General features: G+C 52.2%; 1 protein-coding gene across 5 annotated transcripts in view; it reads right to left on the reverse strand.

Moving 5' to 3' along the window:
* NCK2 (NCK adaptor protein 2) overlaps positions 1 to 13,978 on the reverse strand; it is a 139,792-nt gene that overhangs the window by 36,131 nt on the left and 89,683 nt on the right. For 4 of the 5 annotated variants that reach the window (XM_082426396.1, XM_082426393.1, XM_082426394.1 and 1 more), the window contains one exon: positions 5,724 to 5,965. In XM_082426396.1, coding sequence (XP_082282522.1) covers positions 5,724 to 5,949 — 226 coding nt within the window. In that variant the 5' untranslated portion in view covers positions 5,950 to 5,965. The remainder of the gene's footprint in view (positions 1 to 5,723; positions 5,966 to 13,978) is intronic. The other variant, XM_082426397.1, reaches the window with a different exon arrangement.

Genomic DNA, 13,978 nt, shown 5'->3' on the forward strand with positions numbered 1-13,978 from the left:
CGTCATCACGGCCCAGGTTCTCTTCCTACTTCCCTAACCCTCTGGTCTTTCTGCTGGTTGTTCATTCAGGCTGCAAACCCTTGAGTCACCTGTGACTAACCTGCTGCTTCACTCCCAGTTGGCACAGAGTTCTGGGCCTTCCCTGCGAAGCCCAGGGCCGGTGACATGCCCCCGGGCCACCCTGAGGTCTTATCCCCAGCCTCCTGCTGACACACTGGCACCTCCACTCCCACCCCGAGGACCAGGATCAAGGTGCCTGCCATACACCCCGACGGCCACCCCTCCGTCCACCACGGGACAACCGCTGGGACTCCCCTTTTCAAAAGCATCAGGCCTAATGACGGGGGCCTCCCAGTGCGGGTCACCCAGGGCCCTCAGTGCCACCGGCTCACTCACTGTCCTCCCACACGCCCCCTGCTCCCAGCCTCTGCCTCTCCCTCCACCGAGGACCAGCCCCGAGTATCCTTCACGTGAAGGATTTCAGTCTCAACCATCTGATGAGACAAGCGGTCCCTTATCCCGCCCTACGGACGCCGCAGCTGAGGCTCTGCGGCTTCCACGGCTCGCCCCGAATCGCTCAGCCGGCGTGTGGGCGTGTGCCGAGCCTGGATTTGAAAAGACCCCAGCCTCACCCTCCTATGCATGCTGCTTCCGCAAGGATAAGAGAGGCCCGAGTGGCCCCATCCAGCCGTTTCTGGTGGGCCAGCGCCACTGTCCTAAGGACCCCCGCGCACCCGGGCCAGGGTTACTCTTCCGGTTACCTCACAGGCTCCAGAGAGTCAGGGGCTGAACTCTGCCCGCCGGATGAAAGAACGTGCCGCCGGCCTCCCCCGTCTGATCCACACACGCCCTGTGACACGGTGCTGATCTCGACAGCACGTCTGCATCCCTGTTTCAAAGCTTTTGGTTATTGTTCCCAAAGGTCGCTCAGCGGGGAACCAGGTGGCTTAGAAGGACTTCCAAGGGACGGAGCGAGGGAGGGACGCCTCCAAATCAGCCTGCGACAACCAGCGACTACAGCATCCGTCACCCATGGCTCATTGGGACAGATCGCCTGCCCTGCTTCAGCCCTACTGGGAACGCTTCTGATCACAGCAAAGACCCACAGTCCTGCGGTGCCGGAAAGAAAATCCCCCCACGGCCTCACCAGCACGGAGGCCGGAGCCCATCTCTCGCCCCATCTCTGTTGCAACAAAAATGCCTACATTGAACTGGCACAGAGCAGCCTGGGCCGGTCCAGCAGGAAGCAGGGTTCCCTCACCTGCCTGCCAGTGATACGGAGGGAACCTGCTGGATGATTACGGGAAGTTCTGAACCAAGTCCCGGGGAACCGTTCTGAGGAAGAATCGGTTGGCACGTTCACACCCGGTGGCAACCTCGTGTGTCAGGTCCAATCTCAGCAGGTCCTCGGCGATCCTCTGACCTCTGAAAGACTGATGACAAATGTAAGGCCCTGCGGCACCGCAGATGCCCGGATAGAGCAGGAAGCCCGAGGTACAAGCTCTCCCCTGCTATGACCCAGCACCAAGGCCTGGGGTAGTCCCTAAACCACTCTATGTCTGCCTGTTTGGTTCAATGTACAGAGAAGCTGTAAGAACAGCACAAAGGACGTTATTTTCCCTGAACTATCTGAGAGTAAGCCGCCAGCGTCCTGTCCCATCACCTCAACACCTGGCGTGCGTCTCCACACACAAGGGCATCCTTCCTCCTCCACACAAAACCGGGACGTTAACACCGATACACGATTACTGTCACACTCAGACCCCACTCCGGTTTTGCTAGTAAGGCCCTGGTTTTCATCTGTAAAACAGGGAACCCAGTATCACCAGGATTCCCTCTAACATCCTAGCTGCTTATCTCTGTGACGCAGCCCCATCAAACACCCACCCAGTAAGCCCTGATATTCAACTTGGTGAAAAAAACCCAAGTTCAAGCTAAAGGCATGTGACCCGTCTCTGTCACAGGCCTTCTCTCGGGGAAGAAGCTCAGTCAGCCGTACACGGATAGGCCTCGAGGAACCCTGGGAACTTCACCCCCAGGAACCGCCCCTCCCCGACCACAAGCATCAACCCAGACAGCGCAAGGGCTCTTTTAGTTAGTGAGCGCTGGTCCCCTCCGGTAGCCGCTCTCTGCTCCCAGGTCTGGCTTGGAGTCGCAGAGGTGGGGGGCCGGTCCCGGAGCTCATCACCGGCAGGTGACTAACTGACCTCAGGCAGGGTCGCACCGGGGCCAAGGCTAAAGCAGCAGCCCTGGGGGCAGCTCACTTCTGGTTCCACGTGCCGCAGGAGGTGGTCAGCGAAGGATGTGTGTGCCTTGGAACAAACCCTCCACGGGCGGATGCTGACAGGTTATAAACGGAACCGTAGCTTCCCGGGTAGCCCAAGTCAGCACCTGGGCCCAAGGCAACCATCGCGAAGACAGGTAACCTTCGGGGCTTCGGCGGGTTCCAGCTGCTGTCGTCAAGTGGTGACAAAAACCGTTCTTCAGTAAAATCCCTCCCTGGGAGCAGCTTCCCCATCTCACAAGATTTAGCACAACGCCTTCCAACACCTAACCTGCATGGTTTCATGAGTCGGGTTGTGTAAAACACCAAGGCCGGGCCGGAGCCCAGGAACGCACCGAGCCTTTCAAAACATCGCCTGGGCTCTACCGGCAGGAACAGTTCTTGAGGATGGCTCCTTGTTATCTGTGGAAAAGCTCTCTCTGACTAATCGTGATCATAAGTTGAACGTGAGAGGAGACCTAGTGTATCAACGTGCTACCCGTCTACAAATATGAGCTCATATTGTTTTATTTAATTATAAATTATTAAGGGAAAAGGAAGAGCGTTAGTCCTTTCCTAACGGAGAGACCTTTTCGGGAAAGGTACTGCTTTCTGGAGGTTACTGTAACAAACTATTACATGTGATTAAATTAAATTGGCGACCGACCTCAGCACAGCACAGGGATACAGGAAAGCAGGAGAGAGCTCTGCCGAGTCACGGTTACCTGCAGTTAGAGATGCCGACACACAAGGAGAACACAAGGACTTTGACAGGGAGTCCGGTGCTATTGTGTTTCACACCAGGTGCCTGCCGGGGAAATCTTAACCACGGCTTTAGAAACTGGGTGGATTTCCGTGGCAGTAGAATTACAAATGTGGATGATGTCATGAGCCGCTATTAGAAGGTCAACATGTGTGGTGGTGTTTTTGACGTTGTTTTCACGCCTTCTAATACGCAGTAGAGAGAATTTCTGCTGGGTGCATAATCAGTCTACGATCACGCTGTAATTCCAACAGCACACCCGTCACGGTAGTTTACGCAGCAAGCCACGGATGCTTTAGCTCCAGTCTTCTCTGTAACGGAGACCAGCGGGCGACAGGAGAGGCTGCGGAAAGTTTTCCCACCTTCCTTCTCGACGCTGATGCCTTGCCAGGTCTGACGATGGAGAAATAAGTCACACCGCCACGGTGGTTCTTGTCGGGGTACCGCCCTTCTCTGTGACACCGTTCAAGGGGGCAATGGAAAACTCACGCCGAGACAACAAGGTCTCTCTTTGTCCAACAAAAGCAAGGCTTTGGTGACCACGACAAACACATAGAAGCAAAAAAGACAGACAATGAGTGGGGGCATTTCTCCCCGGTGACGGGCATACTGACCTCCAACAGTCTCTAGACTACAAATATTAACTGCCACGAATAGATATGGACGTTCAGAACACAGCTTTGTTGGTGTTTTTACATTAAATAATGCTAGGTACAAACGTTTCCAAGGCAGTAATGTGCCTGGCGGGGGAGGAGGCCTGGAAAAGGGTGGTCAGTCCACAGAGGAGAAGCAGGTCTCCCCAGCACAGCTCTCGAGGGCCAAGCAGAGCCGAGGGGAGAGGGTTAAAGAGAAGCCAACTTTGATTCTATTTAAGGAGGAGCTTTCTAACAATCTGTGTTCTCCCAAAATGGAACTTGGCTGGCTCTGGGGAAGGAGACGTGTGCCCGCAGAGCTGGGGGGCCATCTGTCGGGGTGGGGGAGCCAGCCCGGTGCCCACACGAGGACAGGCTGTCTGAGCCAGGCCCCCCGAGTTCTGAGAGGAGCCCCGGGGACTGACTGCCGCTCGTGAAAAACCGAACCCCAGCGCCAGATGTGCTTCGGAGCTCAGCTGTCTTCTCGTGCTAAAAACTGAAGGGAGGGATGACAAGCTGTTCAAGGGAATTTGTAGGTAACTCAGAGGGCTTGCTTCGCCTTATTTCACTCCCCAGCGTTCCGTTCCATTTCTGGGTGTTTCATTCTTTACTAGAATGTTGAGAATGTAGTTTTGAAAAAGGATAAGAAGACAAAACAAGTCAACAATGTTGAGCATCTCCAAAAAAAGGTACTTTAGTGGGTGAGAAGCTGAAATTGGAAAAAATAAATAAAATTAAGCGCAGGGCACTCCTAAAGTATTTACCTACTCACGCTCCCCGCATGTCTTAGTCACAGTTAATAGAGAGTTATAAGCACAGGACAACAACGTTTCTTTCAAGTGACATGCTTGGAAAAAACGATAAAGAGGGTCACTTTTGTGAAAAAGAATCAGATTGCTCATGAAAAACGGAATTTCTCCATCAGGCAGAATCTACGGTAGCTGGTGTGATTCTCACGCAGGCCAGTGTCTCATTTCTCTCTCCAAGCCGTGAAAATAACCTAACCCACAACACAAAATTCCTACCCAATGAATGAAGGCTTTACTTGGTTTTGAAGAGAGTTAGTGGACCCTTCAAGATTGCAGAAAATGAAAGATGAATATTTTGCAACACTCATCACATTCAGAGTTTAATTTTCTTTTCAGGTTTCCTGCCTGTTCCCCTCCTTCAAGTGAAACTAATTCTCTTATTAGAATAAAAAGGAAAACCTCAAGGAAATGTAACATGGGTGATAACATTGACCTGTTTCAAGAGCAAACTCTTCCGTGATAACCATCGGTCCCGGGGGCCACCCACATGGTGCTCACAGAAGTAGGCATTGCTGACTTTCAGGAAGTCACCCTCTCGCATCCTCTGCAGGACGTCCACGCAAAGGCGGGATCGGACACCATCAACTTCAGGGGACTTGGGGTCTTTCCCACATCTGGACACCAGGAAAGGGAACAGGCACGTGGGAAGAAAGCTGGGCGCCCAGCAGGCCCCCTGCGGGTCACCCTGGCGGCCTCGCATCACACCGCCGCTTGAGTCCCCCTGCCTTAGCTGCCACCGTCCAGGACTGCGGCGTGAAACGCCACCAATTTAACAGAGGGAAAAAATTCCCCGGGTTCAAAGTGCTTTTTTGCCATCTCCTCCTCTATGTGCAAACACCACACACACAGGACTTCGTGAGAGAGAAAAAGATTTGATGGGATGACCTGGGCGGACCTGGGGAACATGCCCGGAGGTGGTCATTCCATTTCAGGACCCTCCAGAAAGTTGATGGCAGGAGACAGAGACATGCAGGGGGCTCCGAAACACACAGAAAGGCCAGCTTACGTAAACCTCCAAACTCGAGAGCCTCTAGGAAATGACCAGCCGGTTATTTCTGCACTGGATCTCTCAATGTCCAGAGATTTTTTAAAAAAACAAGTAGAAAGATGTCAATATTTAAAACATACCCCCCTTTTTTTTTTCCCCTCAAACGCAAATGAAAGAGATGCCCTCCATCCCGAATCCCGCTGAGAAAGCACCAGGCCCCCCCTGCCCTCCAGGCCGGGCCCGGGGTCCTGCCGCACCCGCCACTCACCGAGCGTGTCCTTGAGGTTCTTCACGAGGGAGCCCTTCTTCAGGCTGTTCTTCCTCTCCACGTAGTTGGACGGCACGTAGCCCGTCCTGTTGGCCGCGTTCCGCACCCGCCACCAGGTCCTGGAGTCGTCCAGCAGCCACAGGCGCTCGTTCTTCTTGATGTCCAGCTCCTGGCCTTGCTGGGCTGTGTAGTCCCACTTGGCTATGACGATGACCTCCTCTGTCATCTTTCATGGAGTCCTTCTGCCAGCGAAACATTCGGAGAGGCTCATTAGACACCCGGCCAAGCGCCATGGCTACTGCATCCACTCGGAAAACTACACCCGGACAGCTTTTCGTTACAGCTTGGCAACCAGCTGTCTCCAGGGTCTCAAACACTCAACCTTAAGATGACCTCCTTTCAACAAGCTTTAGTGCGCTGTTTAGAAACGGTGACCTTATAAAAGCGAATCTTAATTTTGCACGTGGGGAGTTCTGCTTCTCTGCTAAAAACAAACAGCAACAACAGAAAACTTGCCAAAAAATTCTAAATAACCGTATCACGATTAAACGTGTTCACTGGATTAAGTGAACACCAGATCCTCAGAGCTGATATCTTTATTTTCTCAGGATAAGCTGAATTTTATGACCATATTTAATGACCGTGACACACCCAAACCGCAATGTGGTATCCTGGATTGGATACTAAAACATGAAAATTAGTGAAATCCAAGTGAAGCCAGTCAACAGTCTACCACTAACCAGCGTTAATCTCTCACTTTTGACAAATGTCCCTGGTCAGGTAAGATGTTAGCACTAAGGGAAACTGAGTGAGGGGTGTCGGGAATGCTTTGCACTATCTTTGCAGCTTTTTCATAAATATAAAATTATTCCTGGAACTTGAAACACAGATGTTTATAGCAGCTTCATTCATAATTGCCAAAATTTGGAAGCCATCAAGATGCCCTTCAGTTGGTGATAGATAAATAAACTGTGGTCCATCCGGATAATGGAATATTACTCAGTGATAAAAACAAATGAGCTGGGCTTCCCTGGTGGTGCAGTGGTTAAGAATCCACCTGCCAATGCAGGGGACACGGGTTTGAGCCCTGGTCTTGGAAGATCCCACATGCCGCGGAGCAACTAAGCCCGTGCGCCACAGCTACTGAGCCTGTGCTCTAGAGCCCACGAGCCACAACTACTGAGCCCGCGTGCCACAGCTACTGAAGCCCACGCGCCTAGAGCCCGTGCTCCACAACAAGAGGAGCCACCGCAATGAGAAGCCTGCGCACTGCAAGAGAGTAGCCCCCGCTCGCCACAACTAGAGAAAGCCCGTGCGCAGCAACAAAGACCCAATGCAGCCTAAAATTTAAAAAATTAAAAAAAAAAAACAAATGAGCTGTGAAGCCATGAAAAGACATGAAGGAACTTCAAATGCACACGACTAAGTGGAAGAAGCCCATCTGAAAAGGGTAAGACTGTATGATTCTCTCAAAGACTCTCTCCTTGACCAAACTTTAGTCAGGCTCCTCTGAATCCTCTTCCCAGACCAGGCCTGGACTACTGTATTTCTGTGTCTGTACTTCCATGTCCATTGCCCAATTTCAGCAAGAATCCTGCTGAGTTGGTTCAGCCAGAATCCTCCATCCCTCACCCAGGTGATGTCTGACCATCCTGGCCTGTTTTCAGGAAGGACCCTGTTAGGTCAGGGCAGCCAGAATCCCCTCTTACCTCTGATGTTTCCTCTTAGTAGTTTTCCATCCATCTACTCCCCACCCAGCTCCTGGGCTATACATTCCTACTCTTCCTTCTCGTATGTGGGCTTGAGCCCAATCTCTCTCCCCTATGGCAAAAATCCCTCGGAGTCCTCCCCTAAGTAAAGTCTGCTTAACCGTCCTTTAACAAGTGTCAGTTTTTCTTTAATAATTCCAAGAATATAACATTCTGGAAATGGCAAAACTACAGAGACGTTACAAAGGTCAGTAGTGGCCAAGGGCACAGGGGAGAGAGGGGTAATTAGGTGGAGCACAGGGTTTTTAGGGCAGTGAGACAATTCTGCACAATACTATAATAGCAGACACATGTCGTGACACATTTGTCAAGACCCATAAAACATTCAATACCAAGAGTGAACCGGAATACAAAATTACTCCAAAATTAAAAGTTTATTAAAACAAACAAAAAAAGACAGTACATTGCATACCTAGTTAAGTCAATCCTGGAAGTAATAAATAGCAAAGGTATACCTGAATGAGCTATTTCGTAACTTCTCGGGTAGAAGGTGGGCATTTTTGCAGCAGAAAAATTCAACATTCAGTCCTTTAAATGACTAGACGTTTACTCAGAACTAGGAAGAAATGAATAATGGAAAGACTATTGACTCAAATCCCCTTCTTTTCTGACAGAGAGGAGTTCTCATTATTTATAGGGATGGCTTCAGGATGACAGAGGGGACCTAGCGCACTGACTCCACAAAAGCATGCATCCCATTTTTAAATAACATGACACTTTCTGCTAGATGCTAAAGACACTTATAAATAATACATGTTCTCCTCTTTCATGAATTAACTTCCAAATTTAGAGATAACAAACCTTTGGGGAAGGAGGAGATGTTTCATAAACCTTATGCATAATGTACACAATATCCAAGAAGATAGTGTTTACACAAATCTCATTTCCAAATTGTAGACAATATTGTTATCTACTTTCAGAAAATCTCAAGTCTACGCCATGTCTCCCTCTATACTGAACTCACTGTCAGGTTAGACTTCTGAAGGTCATGAAGGTCGTTTCTCTTTTTTCAGTAATAATGGGAGGGACCAGAGCAGTAATAGGAATGGGCTTCAGAGAATATTTTATTTGAATACCGGGTTTGTGTCTTCATTACAGTTTCAAAAAGAGATTTTAACAAGAACAGACCATCACTTAAGACCAGTCAAAACAATTTATAAATTTTCTGCACGACTTAGCTACATGAAAAGCAGGTAAGTAAGGCACTGGCTGGGCCTGGTAGGTCTCAGTGCACATCGAACACCACACGGGAGGGAACCTAGAAAATGCTGTGCCCGGCTTCACCCCCATGGGACCCTCTAGGAGCTGGGCCTGAGCATCCACAGTGTGTCACAGGCCCCAGGTGACTCTGACAGCCCTCCTCACAGGTGCTCTTCCTGGGTCCGGGGCGTGGACTAAGCGCACTGCTCAGTCTGGGGGAGGACACTGGAGTGCATGGGGGCACTCATTCACTCGGCAAACACCCGCCTTTCAGGGAAGTGTGAGCTTTCAGGAGACAGAGGATCAGAGATTCAGTGCCTTCCTGAACAACAGAGCCAGGGTTTGAGCGCAGGGCTGTGCTCCTGTGCTCACTTCTGGGGTGAGCTGGGGAGGGGGTGAGAACTAATGTGGGGTCTTTGACAGGCTTACTCCACCCAGGACATCTGTAACTCTGGGACAGAAGAAAAATAAGTTTCCAAGCACCTAAAAAATGAGCAGCTGTTCCTTGGACATAACAAAGGCCTTTAAACCTGTTGTAATTGACTTATGAAAGCTTCCCATCAGTATAAAAGCTTCAGGAGTCCATCAAATCAACAACCACCCCACCCAGGGATCACAGCCCCCCGTCAACAACCACCCCACCCAGGGGTCACAGTCTCCCATCAACAACCATCCCAGCCAGGGATCACAGCCTCCCATCAACAACCACCCCACCCAGGGATCACAGCCCCCCGTCAACAACCACCCCACCCAGGGATCACAGCCCCCCGTCAACAACCACCCCACCCAGGGATCACAGCCCCCCGTCAACAACCACCCCAGCCAAGGATCACAGCCTCCCATCAACAACCACCCCACCCAGGGATCACAGCCCCCCGTCAACAACCACCCCACCCAGGGATCACAGCCCCCCGTCAACAACCACCCCAGCCAAGGATCACAGCCTCCCATCAACAACCACCCCACCCAGGGATCACAGCCCCCCGTCAACAACCACCCCACCCAGGGATCACAGCCCCCCATCAACAACCACCCCACCCAGGGATCACAGCCCCCCGTCAACAACCACCCCACCCAGGGATCACAGTCTCCTGTCAACAACCACCTAACCCAGGGATCACAGCCTCCTGTCAACAACCACCCCACCCAGGGATCACAGCCCCCCCCCTCCCCGTCAACAACCACCCCACCCAGCGATCACAGCCTCCTGTCAACAACCACCCCACCCAAGGATCACAGCCTCCCATCAACAACCACCTCCCATAAGGATCACAGCCTCCCGGCAACAACCACCCCACCCAGGGATCACAGCCCCCCGTCAACAACCACCTCCCCAGGGATCACAGCCTCCCATCAACAACCACCCCACCCAGGGATCACAGCCTCCCGTCAACACCACCCCACCCAGGGATCACAGCCTCCCATCAACAACCACCCCACCCAGGGATCACAGCCTCCTGTCAACACCACCCCACCCAGGGATCACAGCCTCCCATCAACAACCACCCCACCCAGGGATCACAGCCCCCCATCAACAACCAGCCCACCCAGGGATTACAGTCTCCCATCAACAACCACCTCACCCAGGGATCACAGTCTCCCATCAACAACTACCACAGCCAAGGATCACAGTCTCCCATCAACAACCACCTCACCCAAGGATCACAGCCCCCCATCAACAACCACCTCACCCAGGGATCACAGCCCCCCCGTCAACAACCACCCCACCCAGGGATCACAGCCCCCCGTCAACAACCACCTCACCCAGGGATCACAGTCTCCCATCAACAACTACCCCAGCCAAGGATCACAGTCTCCCATCAACAACCACCTCACCCAAGGATCACAGCCCCCCATCAACAACCACCTCACCCAGGGATCACAGCCCCCCATCAACAACCACCTCACCCAAGGATCACAGCCCCCCATCAACAACCACCTCACCCAGGGATCACGGCCCCCCATCAACAACCACCCCAGCCAAGGATCACAGCCCCCCATCAACAACCACCCCACCCAGGGATCACAGCCCCCCGTCAACAACCACCCCACCCAAGGATCACCGTCACCCATCAACAACCACCCCACCCAGGGATCACAGCCTCCCATCAACAACCACCCCACCCAGGGATCACAGCCCCCCGTCAACAACCACCCCACCCAGCCTCACATCAACAACCACGTCACCCCAGCGAAGGCTGCCAACCAACAAGCTCTATCCCAGAGCCTCTGAAGGCCAGCCAATGAGGACACCTCACTCGAGTACAGTCCACCAATCAACAACCTGCTCACTTCAGCGCTTCACATGTCAGCCAATCAACAGCTGTCCCGTTGTCCTAAGCAGCATCCGCTGTTAAGGGTCAACCAATCCGTGAGAACTTCCGCCTCAGATACTCGGCAGATACCGACCTGGTGGTGCGCAAAGCTTCCTGAGCAGAGCTGAGTGGGGGCCGAGCGGGCGGCCAGCGCCCTGGGTGAAGGCGGATGCGGTCAGGGTCCCTTAGGGCCCCGCTGTGGACCAGGGGAGGAGAGCCGCGTGGACGGGGACACGGACTGGGGGCTGCACGACCCGGTGGGCGAGGGAGGGACAGGACGTGAGGGCCGCGCTCAGGACGGGGCAGGAACCCAGGGCTAAGCAGGAGGAGGCGGCGTAAATGACTCCGGACAGCGCCTTAGAATAAAACCCCGCATGCTTCCTCTCCTGCTTGCGGTCAGTCAGCGCGCAGGTGCAGCAAGACCCCCGCCCCGCCCCGCCCCCCAGCACCCGGGCCACAGACCCCACGGCCTCCCCTCGGACGCCCAGCCTGGAGGGAGCCGTGCGGGGGGCGAGAGTTGGGGGCTCCACCCGAGGCCCCGGGAAACTGCTCCAGGAGCCCAGCCGGAGCGGTTCCTTTCAGTCGTGAGCGCTTTGCTATCAGCGTCGGACAGACTGCAATAGCAAGAGGCTGGAGCTGAAACAAGATTATTCCCCAATAGAAAGGAGAGTACAACTGACTTAAATTCCTAATATGGAAAAGCTGTAACAGAGGAAAGTCTGAAAAAGTACATTCTGACTGCTGAAACTTTAAGTCAGAAATGGGATTCTGATTTAGTCTAAGAATCACAGAGGTCAGATGCAAAGCATAATGCACGTTTATCCCTCCAGCTTGGGCAGTTCAAGAAAATCTAATTTTTTGCCTTCATTAACTAAGCTAGTTATCACCCACCGAAAGACAACAGAAAGGAGAGCCACGAATTTAATATTTTATAGCCAGATCACGTCTCATGTCATGTGACCAGTCTGGAATAGAGCTTAGCAAGAACCCCATGCTATACTAAATAAAAGAAATTCTCAGAAAACCTAACATGATAAGCTGCTTTTTCAAGTCTTGGATGGAAGAAGATTTTTTTAAAAAACCCAAACAGACTAGAATAGCTATAAAAACTTTCTTGGCCCAGTAGTTGTCACTAACTCCTAAAATAATATCAGTCCTATTCTGGGACTCTCTTTCTAAAAAGGATCCCCTGAACTGCGTCTTGGCCAGTTTATGACTGGGTTACATAATCCTCCTGATAGCCAACAGCCCAAAATGCTCACAGGTACCTGCAAAGGGGTCACGGGAACGAAGTCGAAGCGCTCGGTCATAACTGCAAACAGAAAACATGAGTCAAGGATCTGGGATTCGACGCTTAGCTGAGCCATTTGCGCGTCCTCCTTGGCCTTCGGCTTATTCTGTAAAATGGGAGCAGCAGTATTTGCCTCGCCTCAGAAGATACTTCAGATGCTCGGGAAGCAGCCTGATCATGTCGTGTTTAAGGGGTCGGGGTTTTGTGTCATACGGGCCGGGCTTGGAGTCCTCTGTGCACCTTAGCCCAGCTGCCCTTCTGTCACACGGGGTAAGAAGAGCACCTCACCTGGGAGCTTGTGAAGACAGTTCCGGGCACCCTGCCCACACAGAAAGACCCAGAACGGGAACCACAGTCAGAACGAACGCGCTGTGTGCACTGCAGCACACGTGGTCCGTGTAGGGGGCGGGGCGGGGGGGGGTTGGTCCAGTCCTAGTGACCCCTCCCTCCCTCCCTTCCTTCCTTCCTTCCGTCAGGCTCTCCTGAGCAGCAGATACGCTTCCAGGGCACCAGGGTTCCCTGGAGAGTGTGCAGACCCAGGGTCCGCTCTCCTGTGATTCAAGCCCCAGGCACAGAAGCACCTCTGCAGAGACCCCTCCCCTTCCCTCCCCATCTAAGTGTCACCGTCCAGGGTCTCCTCCCCAGAGGTCATTAGTGTACGACCTACGGCTGTCCTTCCCCGAGAGCACTTGCATCACCTGAGGTTACCTGTTCACTGTGTGGGACACCCTGTTATGTGCTGACAGTGGCTGCTGAGGCTTCAGCCGCCCTGTTTAATGGGAAGGTCAAGGAAAGGCAGACTGATAACTCAAAGTTAACGTATTCAATACATCTGCCTCATTCATCCTTCTACGGACTGACCAATCTAGCTGGCCTCAGAGAAGACCAGGGTCATATGGCTTTAAAAAAACTGCCAATCCCACTGTGTAATAGAAACCTTACATGGATGGAATACGATTTATTGAATTCAATTCAAAACAGAGACAGAGACAAAACAGGTGTAACATTTTACCTCTAGGATGTTAACTCGGAATTTCAGAAAAATACCTGTGTGCACACATGGATAAAGACATATCAAAATATAGAGCTATGAGCAAATAACTGGTTTAGAGAGGAACCAGGTAAGAAAAGAGACTGACTACATGAAAAAAAAAAAAAGTCACACTTGCCGTGATTTTCAACATACGGTCTGAATTACTCCAATAATATAATCTACTTCAAGATGCGTCTTGAGGATTTTTCTTTGTACCATCTCATGCCTTCGAGGCAGTCAACCGATTATTATGGAAACTCACTCAAACAGAGGTTTTCTGTAGATGCAGTTGGAAGAATAATAGCCCAGCGCCCCAAAGAGGTCCACATCCTCCTACCTGGAACCTGTGAGTATGTCAGGCTACATGGCAAAGGGAATTAAGGTCAGCTCATCTTGAGGGAGTATCCCGGGGGGCCCGGTGTGACCACAGAGCCCCCATGAGCCGGAAAGGAGACAGAAGAGTCAAGGAGGGACCTGCCAGGACGAGGGCAGCCCCTAGCAGCTGGAAGAAGCAAGGAACAGGTTCTCGCCTGGAGCCTCCAGAAGGTACCAGGCCCTGTGCAACCTTGACTTAGCCCTGTGAGACCTGGGTGGGACTCGTGACCTCCAGAACGGGAAGAGAATACAGCAGCCGCAGAAAACCAACG

Source organism: Balaenoptera physalus, assembly GCF_965194825.1.
Source record: "Balaenoptera physalus genome assembly, chromosome: 15".
NCBI lineage: Eukaryota > Metazoa > Chordata > Mammalia > Artiodactyla > Balaenopteridae > Balaenoptera > Balaenoptera physalus.